The 26656-nt window shown below is 41.2% G+C and overlaps 1 protein-coding gene across 1 annotated transcript; it reads left to right on the top strand.

Annotated features, from left to right (window-relative positions):
• The first annotated feature begins 357 nt into the window (after positions 1-357).
• Positions 358-24080, top strand: RNF113A (ring finger protein 113A). The gene is made up of 3 exons (XM_086700976.1): positions 358-413; positions 3194-3245; positions 20509-24080. Exon 3 carries the CDS (start codon positions 20546-20548, stop codon positions 21563-21565), a length of 1020 nt encoding a protein of 339 aa, XP_086557102.1. The 5' UTR covers positions 358-413; positions 3194-3245; positions 20509-20545; the 3' UTR covers positions 21566-24080.
• Positions 24081-26656: the final 2576 nt, after the last annotated feature.

Raw genomic sequence — 26656 nt, forward strand, 5'->3', positions numbered from 1 at the left:
CTGGTCTCCCTGGAATGGAAGTCCCGGAATTTCCTTTCAGGCTAGATTCAAACATTTTCAAAACCGTTATTCTCAGTTAACACCCTGGAACATCACTTCTGAGGTGACTTTATTTAATTAAACAGGGCTTGGGCAGAAATACAGCAAGATGTTTACCACTTACACGGAAAAAAAAAAAATCCAGGATCCTGTCCCCAAACTCCCAAATGGATAAATAAATCCCGCACTCCCAGCTCGCACTCAGACTCCGCTTCGCCTGACCGCAGGCAGTTGCTGACTGCAGGGAGGAGTTGGGCGCTGGGGGAGCTGTTGCACGTTCGTAGCACGTAGCACGTAGACGTAGCACGGAAGGCGGAGCGGAGGAACCATGGAGTGGTCCCATCTGAGCTCGTAGTGGGTGTGACTACCTTCAGGTACTGGTTTCCCCCTTGGCTGATGCGATGTTGCCTCATTAGGGACTCTAAACGCCAGTTTGACTTTGAGTATAAATAGAAGGTCACAGCTCTAGGGGTAGCTCTGCGGAAGAAGGAGACAGCAAATAGGAGACAGCAGGAGGGGCTTTTCCAGGGAGCTCTTTAGTGTGGGCCTCGGGCTGAAGGACAGAGAGCAGGCACGCCAGAAGGGACGCTGGGGTTGACACCCACCGTCTCCTTTCGCCCCGCTCATTAATTTAGCCCGTGCCTTTCAGCCGCCTGATGCGGTGAAAAAAGACCTCCTGCCACGGCGAGATGTCTGCTTTGCACAGAGGCCTGGATTCTGCCCTTTCCTCCTCAGGAGTTCAAACGAGTCACTTCTCTCACACCGTAGAACTTTTGGGTGCAGCAAGGCAAACGCGTTCAGATGTTTTCGTGTCTTGGGACGTTATGGGAGGTAGGAGGAATTGAGTTCCCGGACCTCAGGTGCAATGCACAGGTCCACGGCAAAGTCTTTCCACCCCAGGATCCGTGGCCAGACCTTCCTTGTCCATGCTTCTCAAAGTTCAGGCCACAGATATTGTTAACAGGATCATTCCAGAGCCCCGTTTTTAAAGGTACGGCACACTGGGCCTTACCCAGGATTCACTGAATCAGCGTCTCCGGGCATGGATCCCAGGAATCTGCATTGTAGCCACCTTCCTGGTTTTTGTTTGTTTTTTCCTTTGCACGTTATTATGTGAGAAATAGGGCCAGCTGCCACCAGCTTTTAGTCTTAATAAGGGCTAAGCTCTTAGCTTAGTATGGACCCTCTCTCAGTGGCTTATGGATTGAGCACTCCTGGGTTCCACTCATATTAAAGGACATTAGGAGAGGGTAGTTTATCTCATGATTTACCCGACAAGCATGATTCTGAGGGAGTGGGGCGAAGAGTGTTAGAGGTATCAAGAAATTTTTAATCAATTGAGTGAGACAGAGACAACATCTGTACCTTGGCCACCTCTCCCGTAGTGTGTGGGTTTAGTCACTTCTGCTCATCACACATCTGATTAGAAACCCAGCCACAACCAGCGAAGCAGTATTACAAGGTAGGTTGTTGTCAGCTTGTTGTTTTTCTTTAAGCCACTCTGTATATTCTGAATTACTGCTTTGAAAGAATTATTTTTAAGTGGTAAGTTAGATGTTTTCACTGCCATTGTTCTTGTGATTACTAGAAACCCAGGACTTTCCACTCTAACTAAGATTGTTTAAAATCCTTACATAAGAAGCAGGTGGACTCTATCGTTATGTATGCCGAAGGGCACAAAGGAAGATACATAAAATTTTAAATACCCAAATTGCCCACTTTATGCCATATACCTCTTGTACCATGTATAAAAATATATATGTATATATATAATAGGAAAGAATAAAAATTTAAAATAAGTATATATCCAGGTTAAGGAAAAAGCATACTGCACAAAAATGTCTTTGTATAAATGCTGAATAAGATAGGGTAAGGGGATATTTATAGTTCTGCAGACGACTTAATATTTACTGCACCAGGAATTCATCCATCCTTCCAACTGGCTTGAGAGGCGTTTGAAACCAATAAAGCATATTTGTGTCCAAGCAGGGAGTGGAGTCCAGGCCCCACATAGCAGACCTGAGATGTGCTGGCCCAGGGAGCTTAAGTGATGTCAAATGTAAACCACTTTTCAAAAGCATGTTATCAGGTCCACACCAGACTATCCATTTTGATAATCTCATTCCATTTTTCATTTTATTGTTGAAAGGAGAAATAGATTAATGAGAGTCCAAATCCCCCTAGAAAGAAAACCTTCCTTATAAGGCATGTCTGAAGAGAGATTTGGAAAAATTACTTACTCTGCCTTTGTTTTGCCAAGTAAAGTAACATTTAGACCATTTATATTTGAAAAATTCTTAACCCAGGTCAGCGTGGCCTACTAGATTGTATCTAGAGGGAAAGAAATGAAGAACAACTAAAGATGATGATGATGATTTGTTTAAGTCAGTTCCAAATCTTCCAGACTTGGTTCGTCAGTGTTGATTGACCGCTTGCCAATTTTCAGTTTGTGTGTATGATGGACATTTGGGGACAAACCCCATGATCCATTTCAGATACAACAAGAAAAAAATTGGCCCCAAATTGCATTTGCAAATGGTGTACCACATGAAAGAAACATTTGTCTGAAGAGAATTTTAAATGTTCAGCTCTTGGATATACAGATATATTCTTTCAGGTATCTCAGAATACTACAAGAAAGCTTGCCAGAGAATGATAATCAGAATCATAGCAGGGCATAAACAGAAGAGAACAGAAGGAGACTTAGAAATCATCTTATCACATTGGTGACATCGTTTTACAGATGAGTGACCAGAGCTTATAAGGGTGGTCCCCGTGATTTCAAAAAACTTGCTTCCATTAGTCTTTCAGGGCAATGAGTCAAATGATACTGTGGTAGCTCCAGGAAAAAAATGTCAAGGTTTGGAAATTCTTTAGCCACTCAGAGTTGGAACAAGAGCCCCGCTTTCCAGACTCCCAGGCCAGAAGGCTGCACTTGAAAGGATAGGAGGCTTTTTTTTTTTTAAATAATTCCATTTTGTCAACCAACTAGAAGACAATTTTGCTTAGATGCTCAGTGGAGGTGTAGTAAAGTATTGTTTCTGACCAAATGCTCCTGTCCTCAATGAGGTTATAGTAAACAGTATTCCTGCCCTAAACAAATTTATTAGCCAGGGTCATTTTTAACTTTACCACCTCATTCTGATTTTCACAGCTGCTTCTCAGAGGCGCTGGCACTGCCATTGATAATCCAAGCTTTCAGCAAGGTAAGCTCCCATTTGGCTAATAACATTTCATTTGGTTGACAACAGGCTAATAACTAGATCTTGCCACACACACACACACACACAAGCCATCGCAATGCCAGGCTCCTGTCAATTGAATTAGGAACCATTGGTATAGACAGATAATCAAGGTCACAGGAATTCAGAAGAAAAAGACGTTATTGTCTTTGGAAAAGAGACTAACTAGACGAGATGCGGCTCCATTATTTACCATAAATAATTAGGGTACAGTCCCTGTGGGTAAAGAGCTGCACCGTACTTGATGGATCGTGTTCTATTCATCTTGCTACCAGTGTTCTTTTTAGGCATTTTTGATGTCTGCATTTAGAGCCATTGGGTCTGTTGCCTCCCTTCTCGTGGGGCATGGGGAGAACGGCTGATACTTTATTTGTTCCCGACAGCTAAAAAAACACATAAAGCCAGCAGAAACAGAGAACATGGTCTCTAGCCTTCCAGCTTCAGACCCCCGTCTTGGGTTGCATCGAAGCACACCACAGAAGCAGTCCTGGCCAAGCACACCACTTGAAACAAGCTGGGGAAGCCCCTGCTGGGCCAGGAAGGGATGCCGGTCATGAGGCTGAAATCTGGCCCAAAGGGGAGGCAGAACCTTGGATGGCTCTGCCAGGAAGGGACTGTGTGTGCTCTCACTGGGGTGAGAGCTCTGCCCTGCGGTTTGGTGAGTTGAGGTGTTGTGCACCTAAGGCCCTCCCAGTAAGCTGCCTCCCAGCAAATGCAAAACCACACTGTGGCATACACACCCCGGCAGAAGGAAATTAATTAAGACCCTGTGCTGACATTCCCTTCTGAGCTCACGCCACCCTCCAGCTAGGGCCACACATCACTCTGTGAGAGAGCAGACACAGCTGTGGGAGCTGTCTAGACCTGCTGTGATTAAGAAGGGCTCTGCTGCCTTAATGTCGAGTGTGTTTTCTTATGTCAGTATTGTCTCCTAGTTTTAGCATGACTGAATTGTCAAAGGTTTTTGGGTGGGTGTTTTCCCCCCTTTTTTTGGCCTTGCCTGTGAAATGACACAGTCTTCTCTTTTCCTGGTTTCCATTATATTCCATTGTATGGCCATGCACAGAGTAACATTTTTTTTTTAAAGTTTGTGTGTTTTCCACCTAATACCATGCAGTAACTATAATGCATAAACATGTGTTTAGGCACTTTGGAAAACATTTTTAAAATTAAAATGCCTCATGTCAGTCATAGGCATGCAGTACCAAAGTGTGTATGCAGCTGATCATGTGGATTATGTATTCAGAGGAAAACATCTTTATAGTTATTGTGCATGTTCCATAGCCACTTTTCATAGTGAACCATCTCTGCATTAAAATAGCATTTTTATTTTGTCAAGACACTAAAAGCAATTGGAGGCCAGTGTTGATCGACCGCTTGCCAATTTTCAGTTTTTAAATCAAAGCTCCTTTGGACTTAGTAGGTGTGAGCTCTGTAAATATCTATAGTCATTCTATTTGCATTTTACATGCATTCAAAATAACTCTCCCTTAAAAAAAAGAAAATGACTGAAGGAACATTTGCTCTAAGTTGAAAAACATTCCACCTCAGAACAGTCTCTTGTAGGCTGAATGATAGTCCCTTTGATATAATGGTTCTTAATGAAAATTGTGAGGGATTTTTCTGCTCTAAAAGCCTCAAGGGAGTTGGGCGGGAAGGGCACAGGTCAGCAGTAAGAACAACACCCCTCCCAAGAGGCAATGACATTTGTTCTCCTGTCCTCAAAGTTTGTTCCTTAATTATTTTAGATATTGTCTCCTTATTGTTTTGAATGCTCTCCCTAAGAGGAAAAGTCACTTTTGCACAATGCACACAATACCCAATGTTGCTAAAGGACAAGGACCAGCCTTTGGGACTGAGCCACGTAAGACTGAAAATCTCCAAGCTTATATTTCTTTGTCATTGTCAACATTATTTTTCAAAATTTGAAAATATGAACACCAATTAATTGACCAAGATTCCAGGTATTTAATTAAAACTTGATGAGTTACAGAATTTGTGGGGATGGTAAGCAAGTATTGCTTGGGTTGTGTTGTCAAAGGCATCCAGGAAGAATTCCATCCAAGGCATGAATCTTAATAGGTACTTCATTTGCCCAAGCTGGATTTTATTTTCATACAATTTTATTTATCACATACAGTTGTTTAGATGAATCCTTGAGTAAATATAAAACCATGTGAACTCTGTTTACAACACATCTTGTACCTAAAGGCCCTGACAATGAATAGAGACTCAAAGATGAATGAAATGACCCCACTTTCAAAGATGTACTGTCTAGTAGGGGAAATAGAGAACAAAGAAATATCTTACAGTGTAATACATATAAAATCTCATTTGTGTCTATACAAAAATAGCCTAGAGAAGGGAGTAACTGATTTTTTTTTTTTCTGGAGAAGTCAATGAAAAGGTAAACCTAAGCAGGATCATAAAATGTAAATAGTTGATTGTTTCCTTTGCTGTACAAAAGCTTTTTATCTTGATAAGGTCCCAGTAGTTCATTTTTGCTTTTATTTCCCTTGCCTTTGGAGATGTGTTGAGTAAGAAGTTGCTGCAGCTGAGGTCAAAGAGGTGGTTCCTCTAGGATTTTGATGGTTTCCTGTCTCACATTTAGGTCTTTCATCCATTTTGAGTTTATTTTTGTGTATGGTGTAAGAAAGGGGTCTAGTTTCATTCTTCTGCATGTTGCTATCTAGTTCTCTCAGCACCATTTGCTAAAGAGACTCTTTTTTCCACTGGATACTCTTTCCTGCTTTGTCAAAGATTAGTTGGCCATACATTTATGGGTCCAATTCTGGGTTCTCTATTCCTTTGGTGTATGTGTCCTGCCTTGATGATAACAGTTGTGACTAATGAATGGATAAAGAAGATGTGGAGTATATGTGTATGTGTACATACGTACATACATACATGTACATACACACAATGGAATACTACTTGGCAATGGAAAAGAATGAAATCTTGCCATTTGCAACAATGTGGATGGAACTGAAGGGTATTATGCTAAGTGAAATAAGTCAGAGAAAGACATATATGTTTTCTCTCATATGTGGAATTTGAGAAACTTAGCAGAAGACTATGGGGGAAGGGAAGGGAAAAAGTAGTTACAAACAGAGAGGGAGACAAACCATAAGAGAACAAACTGAGGATTGATGGAGGGGGCGGAGAGGAGGGAAAAATGGGTGGTGGGTATTGAGGAGGGCACTTGTTGGGATGAGCGCTGGGTGTTGTATGTAAGTGATGAATCATGGGAATCTACGCCCGAAGCCAAGAGCACACTGTATACACTGTGTGTCAGCTAACTTGACAATAAATTGCATTTTTTTTAAATAATAAAAATAAAATAAAATGTAAATAGTAGTGTGCTAAGGACACAGGAGGAAGATGGCTTATATACCAGGAATAATATTTAGAAGAACATGGAAGAGTGAAACCAGTGAAAGAGAGATTGAGAGAGAGACCATTGCAAGCAGTTCATTGTTACAGAACATGAGTGGGAAGGCATCGGGGGTGAGGCTGACCATGCTTTCAGGGCCTAAATCACGGAGAGTCTTTTACGCAGTACTAAGAAAGTTGGCTTCTAGTCTGTGGCACTAATGAACCATGGCTGAGGTTTAGGCTTTAAGAAAGATATCTCCAGTGGTACTTGGGAGACTGGATTATGAATTTGAAGGGAGAGAAACACGGATGAGTAAGGCTATTTGGGAGGCCATTATATAGTCCAAACAAAAGAGGATGTAGGGCTTAACTAGAAAAGTAGAGACAGGAGAAAATAGAAATGACAACTATTAAAAAGGGGGGTTGGTAGGTTGAATTTGGAGAGTCAGAGAAGGGAATGAGCCATGATGACTTTTGATCCTTAGCAAAGAAGCCCAATGCAGCATTTAAGGAAGGGTGGTATGCACAGATGCAGGTATTAAGGGTAGTCTTAAAATTGTTTTCAATTACTCATCACTAGCAGTGGCAATTTTGTCAACTAGTATTCGGATTCTGCCTGCATCTTCTGTATTCCGGGGATAGGGAAGTGGCAACGTCTATAATCCATGACTGCACTTAGCAGATGCCTGGAAAAAAAACTGGTAACTCCCTAGGAGGCCCTATGAGAACAGCCCAGAAATTACAGTCAACAGAGTTGAGCCAGAGCTGGCCCTGGCCAAAACAACCAGTTAGAATAGGGGAAATTCAGTAAATCATTCGGTTATGTGGCCTATGTAATATGGCCCCCTACTAACTCCAAACCTACAAGAAAGATACACATACACATATAGAGATGTACACAAATACATCAGAATAATTTGAAGATTATTTTAACAAATTATTGTATATTTTGACTGTCAATGCCATGTTCATGGAAACTAAAATGATCTTAATATAGGAGGAACCCACTTATCTCAAAAGCATTTGTTTCGGATATATTCTGAAATGCTAGCATTTGTTAGGGGAGAATTTTCTACTGGATATTTTTCTAATTTCTGCCCTTTGTCTGTCTGCTCTTGTCCCAGGGATCTTAGCCTTTTGCAGTGCAATTATTCTCTGAAAATAATGAGTGTATCTAGCTGTGCCCTGGGCACAGTGTTGTATTTTACATGGTTACATCATTTATTCCTCCCAACAACCTACAGGTTGAAATTGTTATTACCCCAATTTTCAGATAAAGAAACAAAAGCAGAGAGGTTAAATGACTTGCCCAAGATTACATAGCTAGCAAATGTATAGACACTTCAATCCCAAGATGTTTGACAGCTTGTCCAAGTGGTCTTAGCCACTTTCCATGTCTGGTTCACTTGGATTTACAGATGAAGCAGGTTTTCTTGTGTACAAGACCAAAACTCAACCCCATCAGTCATTATTATCAATCATTTTTGTCATTTCATAACCTCAGAGTTTAAATCTGTAGTCCTGTGATCCCCTACCAACCCAGGAAAACCTAAAACAATGAAATTGCACTTGCCTGGTCTGCTGACTTTACACCAAGATCCAGCTAAACTGCATGAACTGTCAAGGCTAAAACTAGGACTTCTATCTTAGCTAACACCTGCCTCTCTCTCTGTCTCTGTTGAAATATATTATAATTAGCTGCTCTTCCTGGGAGAGACTGTAAAACTGAATGCAATTAAACAAAAAGAGAGACAGCAGATTTTATAGCAAAAAAAAAAAAAAAAAGTAATTTGGAAAGCCAACTAGATGGATGCATATTCAAAAGTAGCAATTTCACAGGCAAGGCAAAACTCCCTTATTTTGCAATAATGTACTGTGTACTGACTGGCAACCACTGTAGCCTTTTGCACATGCTTGGGACTCTATCCTTGTCCACTGGTACTCACAAAATGGGTTTGGTTGAATTAGGACATTTAATAGAACAGCCATTATCTGGCTGTGGTTTCACGTTAGTCAAGGACCACAATAAGCAGGTGACATGTGGCATACAGCCCATGACCCTTACTAGCCAAATGGCCCAGTGAGTGCAAAGTGTGTGTTACAGATACTCAGACAGGCTCCTGTGCTATAACTGAAGTGTGCAGTGTGGGACCAGTTGCCTCGTTTCTCTCAGTCAGTTCTCCGGCTGTGAAATGACCATGCTGATGCCTGCCCTACTTCCCTCAGGAGAACATGGTGAGATTCAGAAAGGGCTACAAACAAATTGTCTGTTTTATTCAAGTTTGGCTAATGAAAAGCCTATAATACAGCTCTTTGTAGAAATGTATTCATTTGTCGCTGAACAGATACTAGGCCCTGAGCACAGTTCTAGGGGAAGACCCAGTTACTTACCATTAATTAAAATGACTCATCACTTTCCTAAAACTGCATGTGGGAACTGTCAGTGTCCAAAAGGTAGATCATGAAATAACCCATGGCCCAGTCACTAAAAGCTGAAAAGATTTAAAAGTGCCTCAGAAAAGTTCACAACTTAGTTGGAGAAAAACAATTAGTCAAGGCAGATGTGTAGTGCAGGTTTGTAGCTGGGGAGAGGCGGACTTAGGGAGAAGAAACGCAGAAAAAAATTAAAGCTAAATGTTAGCCTCATCTTAGAACATACCAGCCTGGAGATACTCTGGGTTTTATTGAACAGTTGCAAGGTAGCTTTAATTTAGCACTATATTTTGAAAGGTTTGCTATACCAGTGCTCTTTCCAACATTGCTTGTGTGTTTTTGGCTATGCCTAGAGGCCTGCTGTGGACTGATGGATGTCCAGGTGTGGAAAAGGATGCTAGCCATTTGTTTGCACTATGGATTTATTTCTTTGCACTGTCTTTGCTCCTCCTAATTAAAATAGTAAACATTATTGTACTCAAAGCTTAAATAGCCCCCTGGACATGAGAGTGTGATGAATTAATAAGTAGAAGTAAACTCCTTTAATACGCCTCTTCCTCATATCAAATCTTTCAAATGCAAAGCCCATTTGCAATAAAAATCAGAGAAATGTAAAAGGCAACCTGATACTGAACATGAAACCAAACTCTCACAAAAAGCAACATAACAAGCAGGAAAAAAGGAATTTTGAAAATTATCTTCCAAAAAAAAAAAAGAAAAAATTATTTTCCTAAAGAATTCTGAATCCCCAGTGCTCTATTTTCCCAGGTTAAAAAGAAGTCAGACTATTGTAGGCATTCTGAACTAGGTTACTGAGTAGCCATCTGTAGCAGGCCAGCCCCTGGATGTCGTGCCCCTGTTAATGAAATCTGGATGTGCACTCGTAAACGGACCTGGTGAACGGTAGATGTCAGCCATTGGGTGATGGGCAATCATCAATCATCCATTGTCAGTTACTTCTGTCCCAGTGAGTAAGCCTTTATTTAAAGCATAAAGTAAGAATGTTGCCAGACCACAGGAACAAGCCCTGAGCTGTTTGCAGGTGCTGCTATTCACAGCTGCCAATTAAACCCCTGACATTTCCATCTTGGCCATGAGGCACAGCATATGCTTTTGACATACCAGTTTTTTAAAACAATATCATCTATCTCAGATTATCAATACATATGTCTTATTCTTTTCCCATGCTTACAACATTAGGCTTTTAAAAATATCTTGTTTTAGAAGTAGAGGAAGGAGAAACAGAAAAACTCTAGTGAACTGAATTATTAAGATGTACACATAGCATTTTCTTGTAACTGGGGAAGTGACCAGCATTTTAGATGTGGAAAGTCATCTGTGATGCCTAAATATACATGGCAGAGACTTCTTTGAAGATTTCAACTTTTGGTAATCTTGTCCCTACCTTTCTTTCTGAAAATTTTTCTTATTCTCTGGTAACCAAATGCTACCTACTCATCTCATGTAATTCAGTGCTGTTAGAACTAGGTATTAAATTTTTGATTATATGACTACATTCCAGTTCTTTTCATTGGGATTCAAACATAAGTATGCCTTGTGTTGGAAGAATTTTGTGAAATTTGCCAGACTTTTTATTTGGTCTCGATTGTAGGTCCATGAAAGGGTGTACTCCTACGCAGAGTTTGCATGATGCCTTTACTTCCATGTATTTCCAGGTTGGAGTATAAAAGCATGCCACCACTCTTGAAGGATTATAGATATTATGGACATTTCATCTATAAACACCATGAATAGGAAAAAGAGAGAGAGAGAGAGAGAGAAAGCTCTACATACACCTTTTGGGAATATTTCCCAATTTTAACTGATTTACCCATTTTTCTAGCTCTTGGTAAGGGATGAACTTTGGTTACAAATAGAAATTTGAAGTAAATTATTCTTGCTGATCAGTGTTTAGAAAATGGGGCACCTGGGTGGCTCAGTCAGTTTTGCATCCAACTCTTGATTTTAGCTCAGGTCATGATCTCACAATCCGTGGGACTGAGCCCCATGTTGGGCTCTGTGTTGACGGCGTGGAGCCTGCTTGGGATTCTTTCTCTCCCCGCTGCTCTCTGCCCCATTCCCGCTCACACTCTTGTGTGCTCTCTGTTTCTCTCAAATAAATAAACTTAAAAAAAAAGAAATGAAGATAGGTTCTGTGTGGTTTTATTTTGTTTCACAAGAATTAGGTCAAAATCAGCTGTGATTGGAAGTGTAAGTCTTTGTTTTTCTAGGTCCAGCAACAGACTTTCTGATCTGAGACTGCCTCGGCCTTTCTCCCCATCCCCTGTTCATCTGGCAGAGCTATACACTTACTTCCACGTTCTGTGGAATCCCCGATTCCCACTGATTTCAGGGACTTCTGTTGGGGAAAGCAAATCTGACAAAGCCAGGGTCTCTCTGTCTTATTTTGTTTTATCATGGTAGAAATTTGACGTTATTTTCTCACTTCTCAGCAAGGGAAAAGTTGCTATACTCTTTGAGGGAGGCTCAGCCGATTTCCATTGTAAAAAGAAGAGAAAATTTGTTACTGCTGTTTGTGTAACAAAGGGCTACTAAAGGAGCTATCTTCTAATAAAAAGATGGCTTTGCTCTGTAAATTAATTTTATAATAAAAGCTGCCCTACGAATATATCGAATGGTGAAAATCTGAAGTAAATATGTTAGCATATCAAGAATACCTGTGTGTTTGAAATGAAAATTCGATGACTTACAGTGTCCTTGAGCCCTTGAGCCATATGCACACGTATTTCTTAACAGAGCTGAGGATGCTGTGCAGTGGCATCAGCTTTGGGCTGCTCAGTTGGGACAGTGTCCACAGGCTTTGAGATAAAAGTGAAAGGTTGGGCCACTTACCTCTACCGATACCAGGTCTTCCAGGTGCCTCTGGTTGTAGCACTAATGAGAGCGATGATGGCAGCAGTAATGCTAATAATAACAGTAATGGCAGCTACCATTACAGATGGCAGCTTTGTATGGTGGTTGAGAGCACGGATTCTGTAGGTAGACTGCAGATCCTGGCTCTGGCACGTACTAACTCTGTGATCCTTGGTAGATTGCTTAACCCTTCCGTGCTTCAGCTGCTTCCTCTGTAAAATGGGGGTAGTAATAGAAGCTACCTCATTGGTGCATTGAATGCTTGGAGTAGTACCTGGCATGTACTACAAGAAGTACCACTAGAGCATTAAAGAAATGCTGGGGCGCCTGGGTGGCGCAGTCGGTTAAGCGTCCGACTTCAGCCCGGTCACGATCTCGCGGTCCGTGAGTTCGAGCCCCGCGTCAGGCTCTGGGCTGATGGCTCAGAGCCTGGAGCCTGTTTCCGATTCTGTGTCTCCCTCTCTCTCTGCCCCTCCCCCGTTCATGCTCTGTCTCTCTGTGTCCCAAAAATAAATAAACGTTGAAAAACAAAAATTAAAAAAAAATGTTTATCTCATTAGATTCTACCTGCAGCACTTATTTTCCATAGGTTAATCAGAACTGTGTATAAGAATTTATAAAGATGTGTATAGGGGCGCCTGGGTGGCGCAGTCGGTTAAGCATCCGACTTCAGCCAGGTCACGATCTCGCGGTCAGTGAGTTCGAGCCCCGCGTCGGGCTCTGGGCTGATGGCTCGGAGCCTGGAGCCTGTTTCCGATTCTGTGTCTCCCTCTCTCTCTGCCCCTCCCCCGTTCATGCTCTGTCTCTCTCTGTCCCAAAAATAAATTTAAAAAAAAAGTTGAAAAAAAAAATTTAAAAAAGAAATGAGTATGCCTAGAATAGAGACTATATCATTATTCCTGTTTTTCATGGAGGCAGACTGAGGCCATGTGAGGCTTCCAAGCCAGCAATTCACCATATTTTAGCCTGGGTTGGTGTGACTTCAAGACCAGTGTTCTTTCTGCCGGTCTTCCAGGCTTTCTATTGTAGGCATCATTTCACAACTTACACCATTGATCGGAAAGGGGTTGAAGAAAAGAGACAGTGTTTGAAACTTGCAAAATGCAGGCACTCCGGAGTGTCAGAGCAACAGAAATCATCTAAAGACGGGGGACAGTAAACATTTTCCCAAAGCCAGAAGGTCAGGTAGTCACCACACATAATGCTCCTGAATGAATGAACTCATTCATTTATTCAACAGTTATGCGTGTCCCCCACCTTTCTGCACAAGGGGCAGCAGCCTCACGTGTAGCCACTTAATGAGTAGCAGGATGTGTTTTATGTGATTTTGTCAAAGAAAGAGGCCCACGATAACTTTAGGAAATGATACTAATGAGAAGATGCCAGTATTTTTTCTGGCAGTTGAATCCAGTTTGGTAAATTCTGGGGCTCTGTCCTCTCCCCTTCCTCAATGTCTCGAGGCAGAGCAAGCTGGCCACAGAACGAGGCAAGGGCTGTCTGTCCCAGGGCTGGGTCTCATCAGTACATTTGTGTCTCTTGTGGTTGTCTTTATCCAGCCTAACTGGTATTGTTTTTGGCACTCTTAACATTATGATGTTATGTTTCAAATGTTTCCAAAACTGAAACACACAAGGTCTTTCATTTCCTTTCTGCCTACTAAGATTATTTCAGCTCCACACATGCAAAGCAGAGTATTATGCAAGAAATTAATCATATCAGAGCAAAGTAGCTACTGAAAAATTGCCAAACACCATAAACATTGGTCAAAATGGAGTCCAACCATTTGCACGGAGAATAATTGAAGCTATGGATTCACTTGGGGTAACTAAGCAACTTTTCATTATGAATTATAAAGCTTTTCAAACATAAAATGATATCTGAGAGGAGTGCATTACCTAAAAGGTTTCGATAAGCAATGAAAGGAGCTTTAAAATATGCAGCAGGGATCAATCATCCAGCTGTATAGCGTTACTTATACTTTGTGGCGTCACCTACATTCCTTGATAAACAATGTCCCATAACCTCCGAGCATTCCCATTATTTTCGTCAGCACCCAGACATAAGAAGTGACAAAAATGTCAGATGATGTTTTATTTACTAATATAAAACAAGTTCTCGTGGAAGTAGACATTCTACGACAATGGAGGTTTATGAAGCACATTTCCCAGCACCAAAAATGATTCACGTTGTCCAGGAAAGATAAAAAGCCTGCTGTTAGTGATGAATTTTAATTGGAATGTTACTCATCATGGGCATGAATTTCTTTCATTTGGGAGATGACATGTCCTGCTTCTGTTGTGGAAGGACAGTTGAGTCTGCCTGAAAAAGAAAAGGTAGCTAAAACACACTTTTGACACCCAAAAGGAAGTTGTCCTGGTGTCACCTGCCGAAACAAGTATTCTGATGTCTTCCAGTCATCACTTTGCAGGCGACGTTTTTGTCAGTTACATGTAAAATCAAACCCAGCATTCAGACTCAGATGCAGAGAAGTTCTGCCTTCCTCTACCCTGTTTATGAAAAAACTCAAATGAAAGGGGAGCGTCAATTGGGAAAATCACTTGATGGTATGGAAGAGTTGGAATTAGCTGTAGAATTCTACCAAAGGTGCAGCGAGATAGAGTGAGCAGCACAGAAGAAAAAAATGACAATTGTAGATTCTCTTCGTTTTGACAGAAGAGGGCCTGAGTGTGGCATATCGACGTTGACTGATGCTAGGTAGTAGAGAAAGGGAACTAGTAAAAGGTCAGGAAAGTGGAGTTAAGGAGGGTGAGGTGCATGGAGACTGGAAAGGTAAGAGGGGCGGGGGACAGGAGAAGGGTGAGGAAGAAAGGCTAGATACACGAAAAGTTTCAGGACCTCACGTCCTTTGCAAAAAGAAAATCGTTTACCAACCTTTATGTGATTCAGGAAATACTGTGGTTTAGGAAGGTTTAAACTAATGCAGTGGGCATTGGTCCCATGATTGTGGGGAGAAACTACTTCTCCCGAGCAGGACAAATAGGGTGGCTGCAGCCAGCCCCTTTGGAACTCGATATAAAAACATCAATTTGCATCATGGAACCTTGGCCGGCCTGCTTTGTGGCGGTGGCACAAAGCAGTCAATGCTCTATAGATACACAAATTGATTACTTCAATTACCAAAATCAATTTTCCAGAATAGAGTGAAATACATGGAAACGTATCTCAAAAGGTCATTTAAAATTAGCCCAAACTACCAACTGAAGGCCCTGCATTCAGAAGAGCACCTTGCTGCACATTGTAACTCTCCCTTCCCTGTATCTTTGCCTACGTAAGGTCTGAGGCTAAAAGCACCCAGCTGGAACCTGGTGAAACAACAACCAAATTGCATTGCTCCCTGTGCACTCATGAATCTCTTAATAAGCTCACCTGATACAGTTCTTAGTATGGAACCAGTAAAAGGGTCAGGTCTATTCTCCCCCCCCCCCCACCCCGCCCCCCCTTAATAGATATTGTTTGAATTACGGCTTTCCTTTTAAATTGTGGCTGGCCATGTATGTTTTGGGATATGTTGTATGTATTGCATAAACACATAGACCATTTTCTGTTCAGATACTATACACTTTTATGTGCAGCACAGTTATCCACATATATATAATATCTCTCATGCAAATATACAAAAATTCATGAGGATGTTTTGCTCTCTTAAAATCCTTTCAGATTGCTTGGATGATTTTCTTTACATGTTTTCAACTTACCTAACGGCAAACCTCACTTCATTCTACACTAGTCTAATTAATTTGACAGGACTGGAAACTTGTTCTTCCTGTTCACACTTATTATTCATCTTTTCAGAATGCCCTGTAGGGAGGATGAAGCACAATAAAGCAGTATTTACCAAATGCCTTAGTGCTAAATGCCCTTTTATGCTGACTCGGCACATTGGTGGCATTGAGTAGATCTGACTTTAGGGCAGCCTAACAAAAATGACATTTTCTAGAGTATCATCTATTTAAACAGGTCTTAAAGAAGGGAACTATGTCCGTTTTTCCCTGAAGTTTTACAGTGGGCTCTGGGGACTACAATTTATCCCTACTGTATCTGAAACTTTGCCAAAGAAATGACAGAGGTATCATATTTTGCAAGATAAGCCTTCAGTCTGCAGTGGCAAATGTAGAGATAATTTCAAGTTTTTTTAAGAACTGCAGACATAACCTGAAACATACCAAGCATTTTGAGAGGGAGTGGGTTGAAATGCAGAATCGATAGATGCAACCAGGGAGAAGGGCTTTTCCTTTTAGGCTAACTTTGAAATTTTCCTGAGAGAGCAAACTTTTGATAGGGGGCAACGATTCTTACAAGGTTGGTACAGGTGGATAATTAAAAAAATAAGAGTGAATTTATCTGCATACATTATTTAAATACCTAAAGCATTTCTCTGCTTTAATGATAAATTACGATCAGTAAAATCTGTTGGCTGCCTTCAAGCTAACTAATGGATCACTAATCAGCAACAGTCGAATCATCCTAACTAAGGTGGAATAAATATCTCCAAGGAAGCTGCAGTTAATTTTTTCGGTCTAAACCTGTACAGATGCTGACATATACGTACCTATATTCTTGTACTACATATGTGTGTGTGTGGATATGTGCATACATGTGTTTGTATGCACACATTAAAAACCTTTGACACCTTCTTGTTCACCCACCACTGCTCTATTCTTCTTGGTATGTTGTATAAGAAAGATTGTTCCTGCCACTAATTAATCCTTAAAGAGATTGGCTGATACATCTCATTGTTACCAATACATTTTTAATTGTTCATTTTACTCCAGCACCATTTGAACACAAGTCAATTTGCAGTTTCATTAGAGGACAGAAAAGGCCTGGGGTCTATCCTTGGTTTCAAAAAAGAAAAGGATAAAAAGCAGGCAAAATTTCAGAAAGAATGTTAATCCTCGAATTAATCAAGCAAGAATTAATGTGTGCTGCTACTTGAGTGCCTAAGTCTTCTTGCCAAGAAGTGCACTTTGTCATACCTACCCCTCCGGAGAAACCTCTTTACAAGCTTTGTGGCCAAATACCCTGGCAACTAATGACGAGCTTTGAAGCAACATTCACAGACCATTTGCTTTGATGACATTTGGAGGCTTTTCTCCCCTCATTCCCATTCTATTGTTAAGTAGAGTACACATGCCATACAGCCTTTGAAAACTAATCAATACAGTAAGATTTGTCAGGTTGCAGCTGACTAGTATTACATCTTAAAACTCTTTCCTTAGCTGACTTGTTGTACACATTTTTAAGTTAAACCTTATGAAGGGGGTTGGGTAGATTAGCCTTACCATATTCACAGGCACACTAGTATGACATGGCTCTTTCTTCCATATTTTAACATCAAAAGCTCATAATCTGTGTAAGTTAACCTTCCATAAAACTAAAATTATATGGTCATCATACATAATCTGATGATTGATTACAGCTGTCAGAAAGGTCACAAATTGTAAATGTTTACTACAGTTGCACCATGAAAATTACTACATACTTTAAAAAAATCCATCTAGAGAAAATAGACAGCTTACATTCATAGGTTGCAGAACTGAAGCATATATGTTTTCTTTGTGACTTTTAGCTCTCTTAAAATCAATGTTAAAACCCTTAGGTCTGATTTTTCATTTCAATGTCTTTGTGTAATGTGCCTCAACCATACCTCATCTAATTTAATAAGATGCAAGCTAAGGAAGTACTTAAGTTACTTATCAAGGGTTTCAGATGACACATTATTATTGTATTCAAAAGTCAATATTTGCTAATCATGTTAGTACAGGAACTGTTCCAGGCCTACAATTCTTAAATTGCAGAGATATTTAAGATTAATTAAACCTATCTCCCCTGGTCCTCTCTCTTCACCTCTGTGGAAGGAGTAAATCAATGACATCCTATGTAAGCCCAGAGAGCCAGAGCTTCAAGCCTGAAAGCCACTAACATCCTTAAGCCTCTGTTTGCATCGGCGCCCCAGAGTTGAGCTTTGCCATTTCTCCACGGTTTAAGGAACGTTTGCGTGTTTTGAGAGCAAAGTTCACCAGTTTGCTTGATGTAATTAAAGAGGTATGACCGTTCCTGAACATACAACCTGGACTCCGATATTTTTTTAAGTCAGGAGAATGCTGAAATGATCATCTGGTCTGACTTCTTTTTTCTTTTTATATGAAACTTGTGGATAAATTCGCAGCAGACAAACTTGAAAGGGCACTTGCGGTTTCCGAAGCCAGGCACAATGAGAACCTGTGCCTGGGTCCACATCCCTGAAGGGGTTACACTCAAATGACACGATTGCAGTGAACCCCTGACCTCTTGCTTATACCCTTGAGCGGAGACAGCCAGCTGTTCAAAGGTCAAGGCTCCTTTACTTTTAGACAGTAGACTCGTTACACAAGAACCATTTCTAATCTAATGTTACGTACAGAGCCCAGGACCTGGCTGAGATTAAGTGATAAATAAAACTTTGAAGTCTTATTAACGTGTATTGACTAGTAGAAAACTGCCAAACATAGTACTTCAGTGATGACTACATTAGCTGCTAGTTCAGTTCCCTAAGGAGAGACTAGTGCATTAGCCCAGTGTGCCACCCAGCATATATTTACAGGTAGTTCGTGAAAACAGTAATGCTATGCACACTGAATATCTGCAACATGAATCAATGGAGACCAGCTAATTAGGTTATAAATGCATTGGTTTTATTTTTAACGTGTCCTCAAATAGAGTCTGCGAGTAAGCATTCTGAAATGGGGCTCTTAAACTGAGAGAAGCGACAATCAGATTATTCTCTGCCACTCTCCAATCAATCCAGAAGAGGCAGGTAAAATACTCTGATGCATATTCTATATAATCAGAATGACACATCCTATTAATATTCCAATTACTGTTGAACTATTAGCAATGCCTGAGTCTGGTGTCTTAGAGCCTCATAGCAGTAATCCGGGAACTTCGTGTCGTCTTTTGTATTCATTCAATTTAAAATGAGACAATTTTCCCTTTAAAGCACTTTTATTAAACATTATTTTATGCATGGATTTAACATCCTAATTGATTTAGGTGGACTCTCAGAATGAGATGCTAACTCCTTTTGTTCTTTTCTTTGCTGAAAGAGGTCAGCAGCTGTGATCTTATTTATAAATTTAAATGCCAAATTTTAGCACAGTGAGTTATTATTAAAATAATAGTTATTCGTGTTCATAAAAAATCTCTATTCACACTGTAAAAACCAGGAATCCGATAATTTAATAAACTGGTCTAGAGTAAGAATGGGCCAGAATTGTCACTCAGAACACATAAAAATCATAAAATCGTACACATGAAAGTGACTTTGGAAAAAGCACTGAGATGTTTCCACTCTTCTAAATATTGCCTCAACCTAAAATTTGCTGCTTTTTTTTGAAACTCATATAGGAATATATTCAGTACCACAGAAAAAATACAGTTCTATAAGTGAAATATAGAACTACTACTAGTTGAAAAAGTCAAACTTGCCAGCATTTCGTCCATGTTTTAGGTTGTTTGCTTTATCTTAAATTGATTTTGGTTAAATGAGTTTGTGTGATGGTACAGCGTAGATCAACCTGTGCTTTCTTACATTATGTAGCTGCTACTGGCCATGAATATCATGAATGTGGCACACAATGCTGATGCCTTGGCACAGCTTGAGAGGAGTGGATATAGAAAAAGGTGGATGCTGGGGCACCTGGCTGGCTCACTTGGTTAAGCGTTGGATTTTGGCTCAGGTCATGATCTCATGGTTTGTGGGTTTGAGCCCCGCATTGGGCTCTGTGCTGACAGCTCAGAGCCTGGAACCTGCATTGGATTCTGTGTGTGTGTCTCTCTCTCTCTGCACGTCCCCCCACTCGTGCTCTGTCTCTGTCTCTCAAAAAGAAATAAACTTAAAAAAAAAGAAAGAAAGAAAAAGGTTGATGGATATGAGAAATGTTTTGGGGTAAAGTCTAAAAGATGAAAGGTTGAAGTTGGGATATGAGTAAAATGGAGGAATCAAGGAGGATCAAGGAGGAATCAAGGCTTATGGCTTGAGAAATTGAGTAGATAGTTGTTTCCAAAGATGGAAAATACTGGGGAGAAGAGGTTGAGTTGGGGTCTGCTGGTGCAATAAAGACTTCTCTTTGGACATGGTAAGTTAGAGATGCCCACGTGGAGATATCAAGGGTGCAGTTGGATATTTAAATCTGAAGCTCAGAAGTAAGGTATTGACTAAAGATGTCAACTTAAGCATTGTCAGCATACATATGGCATTAAAAGCTATGAAAATGGATGAGCTAACTCAAGGCCTGAGTATAGAGAGAAAAGAGGGACTGAACTCTGAAGAATCAGCATTTAAAACCCAGGCAGTACATAGCCTCTGTGTCAGGGCCAGAGATCATGCTCCAGAAGACTTGATCAGATGACCCAAGATGAGATTTGAAAGGCATTCCTTTCCTCATACCCTAAAGAACTGTACCAAATTGAGATATATGCTTGTGAAGGATCATTTTATTGTTCTTATTTTTATTATTTTTTTTTTATTAAAACTTCAATACAGAGCACACCACAGCCGTTCTGGAGCTTGGGACTCTAAAATGGCAGAGCAGCTTTCTCCGGGAAAGACGACAGACCAGGTGTGTACCTTCCTCTTCAAAAAGCCTGGTAGACAAAAAGGGGCTGCTGGCTGCAGAAAGCGCCCCGTCTGCAACCGGGAGTCTGGAGACAGCAGCAGCAGCAGCAGCAGTGACGAAGGCAGCACAGTTGTTCGCCCAGAAAACAAGCGGGTGATCCACAATCCGATGATACAGAAGACCCATGGTGGTGGTAAACAGAGGGTGGCTGCTCTGTTGAGCAGCAAGGAGGAGGGGACCGAGCCCCAGAGCCTTGGCATGGTGTACAAGTCCACCCGCTCAGCAAAGCCTGTGGGACCAGAGGATATGGGGGCGACTGCAGTCTACGAGCTAGACACAGAGAAGGAGCGTGACGCACAAGCCATCTTTGAGCGCAGCCAGAAGATCCAGGAAAAGCTAAGGGGCAAGGAAGATGACAAGATCTATCGGGGGATCAATAATTATAAGAAATACATGAAGCCCAAGGATACGTCTATGGGCAATGCTTCCTCCGGGATGGTGAGGAAGGGCCCCATCCGAGCTCCCGAGCATCTTCGTGCCACTGTGCGCTGGGATTACCAGCCCGACATTTGTAAGGACTACAAGGAGACTGGCTTTTGTGGCTTTGGAGACAGCTGCAAGTTCCTCCATGACCGTTCAGATTACAAGCATGGGTGGCAGATCGAACGTGAGCTTGATGAGGGTCGCTATGGTGTCTATGAGGATGAAAACTATGAAGTGGCAAGCGATGAGGAGGAGATACCATTCAAGTGTTTCATTTGTCGCCAGACCTTCCAGAATCCAGTTGTCACCAAGTGCAGGCATTATTTCTGCGAGAGCTGTGCACTGCAGCATTTCCGCACCACCCCTCGCTGCTATGTCTGTGACCAGCAGACCAACGGTGTCTTCAATCCAGCGAAAGAATTAATTGCTAAGTTGGAGAAGCATCGACCTGCAGAAGAGGGTGGTGCTTCCAACTTCCCAGAAGATCTAGATGAGAGTTGAATCCCCATTACTTAGTTTTCCCATTATTCTCATACCTCAAAATAAATATTTTGTGCTAAGCAACTGATTTGAAAATGAGTACAGTAAGAGGGTAGGAAAAAAAAGAGGCCGAGGGACATGCTAACCATACTCTTGAATCAGAACCTTTGCAGTTGCTGTTCCCTGTGTTTCTGGGACACTTCACCCTCAGAATTCTATATGACTCACTCCCTCACATTCTCCTGGTATCCATGCAAATGTCATCCATTTAAGTGAGGACCTCACTGACTGCCTTATTTAAAATAGCAACACCAATCCTGTCCCTATCACTGTCTATCCTCCTTCCTCTGTTTTTTCTCCATAGAATTTATCACTGTCTGGTATATATTTACTTGTTATTTGCTTGTTTCTCTCTCTTCTCACTAGAACATAAGCCCTATAAAGAATTTTGTTTCACTGCTGTGTTTCACTGCCCCGTTTCACTGCTGTGATCACAAAATATCTCCCACCCCAACCCTGCAAATACTTGACACACAGTAGGTTCTCAATATATTTTTTAAATGAACGAATGAAAGAACAAACCAGAAAAAAGAGATAAAAGGGAACAGCTAACGAAGTAGGAGGAAAACCTGGAGGTATCTCAGAGGCTAAAACAAAAAAAAGGTTTGGAAATGGAATATGGTCTAATATGTTAAATGCTGCAGAAGGGTCCAGGAAGATGATAAAGCAACAAATGCATTACATTTGGCATTATGAGAGTAACTGATGTTGACAAGAGCAGTTTCGGTATAGTGGTTAGGACAGGAGTCAGAATTATTAAGGGTGAGGCGATACTAGGAGATAAGGAAGTGGAAATAGAGGCAGTAGGTAACGAATTTGAGAAGCTGCTGTGAAGAAAAGTACAGGTATAAGGCAGTTCATAAAGAGGAATATGAGATGAAGGAAGGGTGTATCATTTGCTCTGGATTTTTAGTGGGGTATTGATTATCTCCTGCCACAATGTTGCTGGTTAACAAACAACCATAAAACCTTAGTGGCATTCGATAATACACAATTTTTATTTCCCTGGCGTGGTTAGCTAGGTGGCTTTGCTTTACGTCTGGAATTTGGCTCATGTAGGCTGGCTTCAGCTGGGATTACTTAAGTATGTTCCACGTGTCTCTCATCCTCCACCAGCCTAGTCCAGGCATGTTCTCCTCGTGACACTGAGCCACAATACCTAAGTGGAAATGGGCAAGTTCTCTTGCCAGTTCAGAACCAGGACACTGTCACTTTGTCTTCATTCTCCTGACTAAAGCAAGCAAGAGGCCAGCTAGATTCAAAGGAGAAGTAGTCCAGTTACTATTGCTCTGATGCAAACTGCCCTAAAACTTAGCAATGAAAAATAACCATTTTATTATCCTTAACAATGTCTTTGGGTCAGGAACTCAGGGCACAGTAGGGTTGGCTTTCCTCTGCCCCATGATGTCTGAAACCTCAGTTGGTGAGATTCAAAGACTAGGGACTAGAATCATCTGGAGGCATCTTTACTTGTGTTTGATAGTGATACTGGTTGTCAACTAGGACTACAGCTGGAGCTCTTGGCTGGAACACTAGCATGTGTCTTCTCCATGTGGGTTAGACTTTCTCACACCATAACAGAATTAATTGCTTCTTTCATGGCAGCTCAGAACTCTGAAGGCTGGTAACCCAGTGTGTAAAGCATGAAGCAGGTCTTCTTTCATTACCTGGTCTCAGAAGTCAAGCAGTGTCCCTTCTGATGCATTCTGCTGGCCACAAACCAATTCTCAAGCCTTCTCCAGATTTAAGGAGAGGAGGATTATACTCTACCACTTATGGAGGGGTGGTAAATTTAGGAAATGGATGCAGGCACATTTATGAGTGGGAGGGGGAAGAAGATGCAGTAGTTTACTTTCTAATATTAGTTGTACTTCATTCGGTGTTGCTTGACCCTGTGTATTCATTCTACCTGAGAGCAGCCAACACAGACCAGAAGGTTCTTCACCCTACACGGAAAGAAAATGTATTTTTAACTTGAGACTGGAGCTCCCAGGATAAAGAGTTTATCCAAATTGACTCCACCTACTCGATTTTGAAGTTAAGTCCCTGAAGATTCTTGGGCATGGCTGCTGAAAAAGCTGCTTTACATTTAAAAGTCTCAACGGAGAGTATAAAAGCAAGTGTCAGCAGTCATGTATTATAGGAGTTGGTTCTCAGTGTTTGACTCAGTGATGCCCAGGGCCTTCTCCTGAGACATTTCTAGGGTGGCTTTGGTGTCCAGAAACTTCAGTACAGCAACACTTTACAGACCATGCTGATTGCATGATTGCAGATTAATTTTGCGAAAACCTAGAAGATATTTCAGATCTTTGAGTTATTTGAGTATTCAATTTAATTTTAGCCACAGATGTTTATATAGGATTTCTCTTATTATTTCATTTGATATATTTAATTGTAATGTGCCATTATTTCAAATCACATTTTGGATATGTTAAACCTAAACATGTGGGAAATAAATGAAACTTTTAAAAGTAGATTCTGCTTTTCCTTGTGGGTTTTCTGGGCTAAAGCATTGAAAATAAGCTGACATCTGTTGTAAATTTATGCTATATACTTCTGGTCTCTAAAACCATATACAACTTTATACAATACAATAAATGCAATGCAATGAAATATATATATAGTAGTTCCCCCCCACACTTATCTATAGGGGATACATTCCAAGACCCCCAGTGGATGCCTGAAACCACAGATTATACCAAAGCCCACATATACTATGTATTTTACTGTACATAAATACCTATGATAACATTTAAAAGAGTTTCAAATCTTTGGTGTTACATATTGGATGTAAATGAAAAACCAGATGCAAAATCATTGACAAAATATACTGTTTGAAGAAGGTGAGATCTTTCTCGTGAGTAGGAAGAGGAGTGTTTGAATAAATATCATCAATATGTATAAAGCATTTGTAGTTTAAAAAAAGTTTTTGAATGGTTTTCTGAATAGCCTTCTGTTGTGTGTAAGGTAGGCATTATTGTTTTATATTCATTTTATAGATGTGGAAACAGGATCAGAATATTTAAATGGTTTTGTTTCACAAAGTAAGGAAATGGCAGAGCTATAATTTGAACCCTGTTTTATTGCATCTCACTGAATGGATTATGTGTGTTTATAAAGATACACCTAAATTTATACATGTTTCTATACGTGTGTCAGTAACATAGGTCAATATTGTGTAATCCATTATCACACATCTAATTGTGTGTATGTCTATAGAAATGAATATACTAATAATTATTTAGATCTTAAGCGCAATCACTCACATATTTTAATAGATACAAATGTATACTTATTCATACATTTTTCCATCTACCTATCAAACTTCTGTTTGATATCTGAAAATGTGTTTGCATTTGGTACACATTTTGATAAAGAAGTATTTAAAAGAGGGGCGCCTGGGTGGCTCAGTTGGTCGGGCGGCCGACTACAGCTCGGATCATGATTTCACGGTCTGTGAGTTCGAGCCCCACATCGGGCTCTGTGCTGACAGCTCAGAGCCTGGAGCCTGCTTCCGATTCTGTCTCCCTCTCTCTCTGCCCTTTCCCTGCTTGCTCTCTGTGTCTCTCTCTCTCTCAAAAATAAACATTAAGTATTTAAAAGAATACAGCTGGGGGAGAGAGGGAAGATGGCGGCGTAGGAGGACGCTGGGCTCACCGCGCGTCCTGCTGATCACTTAGATTCCACCTACACCTGCCTAAATAACCCAGAAAACCGCCAGAGGATTAGCAGAACGGAGTCGCCAGAGCCAAGCGCAGACGAGAGGCCCACGGAAGAGGGGCCCCTCCTGAAGTGGATCACCTAAGGAGAAGCAAGCTAAGCCTGCCCCTCCTGCCCCTGTGCACCTTGCCTACCCACCCCAGCTAAGACGCCAGATCCCCAGCATCACAAGCCTGGCAGTGTGCAAGTAGCCCAAACAGGCCACCCCACCCCACAGTGAATCCCGCCCCTAGGAGAGGGGAAGAGAAGGCACGCACCAGTCTGACTGTGGCCCCAGCGGTGGGCTGGGGGCAGACATCAGGTCTGACTGCGGCTCCGCCCACCAACTCCAGTTATACACCACAGCACAGGGGAAGTGCCCTGCAGGTCCTCACCACGCCAAGGACTATCCAAAATGACCAAGCGGAAGAATTCCCCTCAGAAGAATCTCCAGGAAATAACAACAGCTAATGAGCTGATCAAAAAGGATTTAAATAATATAACAGAAAGTGAATTTAGAATAATAGTCATAAAATTAATCGCTGGGCTTGAAAACAGTATAGCTGACAGCAGAGAATCTCTTGCTACAGAGATCAAGGGACTAAGGAACAGTCATGAGGAGCTGAAAAACGCTTTAAATGAAATGCATAACAAAATGGAAACCACCACGGCTCGGATTGAAGAGGCAGAGGAGAGAATAGGTGAACTAGAAGATAAAGTTATGGAAAAAGAGGAAGCTGAGAAAAAGATAAAAAAAATCCAGGAGTATGAGGGGAAAATTAGAGAACTAAGTGATACACTAAAAAGAAATAATATGCGCATAATTGGTATCCCAGAGGAGGAAGAGAGAGGGAAAGGTGCTGAAAGGGTACTTGAAGAAATCATAGCTGAGAACTTCCCTGAACTGGGGAAGGAAAAAGGCATTGAAATCCAAGAGGCACAGAGAACTCCCTTCAGACGTAACTTGAATCGATCTTCTGCACGACATATCATAGTGAAACTGGCAAAATACAAGGATAGAGAGAAAATTCTGAAAGCAGCAAGGGGTAAACGTGCCCTCACATATAAAGGGAGACCTATAAGACTCGTGACTGATCTCTCTTTTGAAACTTGGCAGGCCAGAAAGAATTGGCACGAGATTTTCAGTGTGCTAGACAGAAAAAATATGCAGCCGAGAATCCTTTATCCAGCAAGTCTGTCATTTAGAATAGAAGGAGAGATAAAGGTCTTCCCAAACAAACAAAAACTGAAGGAATTTGTCACCACTAAACCAGCCCTACAAGAGATCCTAAGGGGGACCCTGTGAGACAAAGTACCAGAGACATCACTACAAGCATAAAACATACAGACATC

The sequence above is a fragment of the Puma concolor genome, chromosome A3 (genome assembly GCF_028749965.1).
Source record: "Puma concolor isolate L17-30 chromosome A3, mPumCon1.1.hap2, whole genome shotgun sequence".
NCBI classification, from domain to species: Eukaryota; Metazoa; Chordata; class Mammalia; order Carnivora; family Felidae; genus Puma; species Puma concolor.

Excerpts from the sequence above, each read along its gene's own strand:
- RNF113A (XM_086700976.1), top strand. The coding sequence starts at position 20,546 with ATGGCAGAGCAGCTTTCTCCGGGAAAGACGACAGACCAGGTGTGTACC.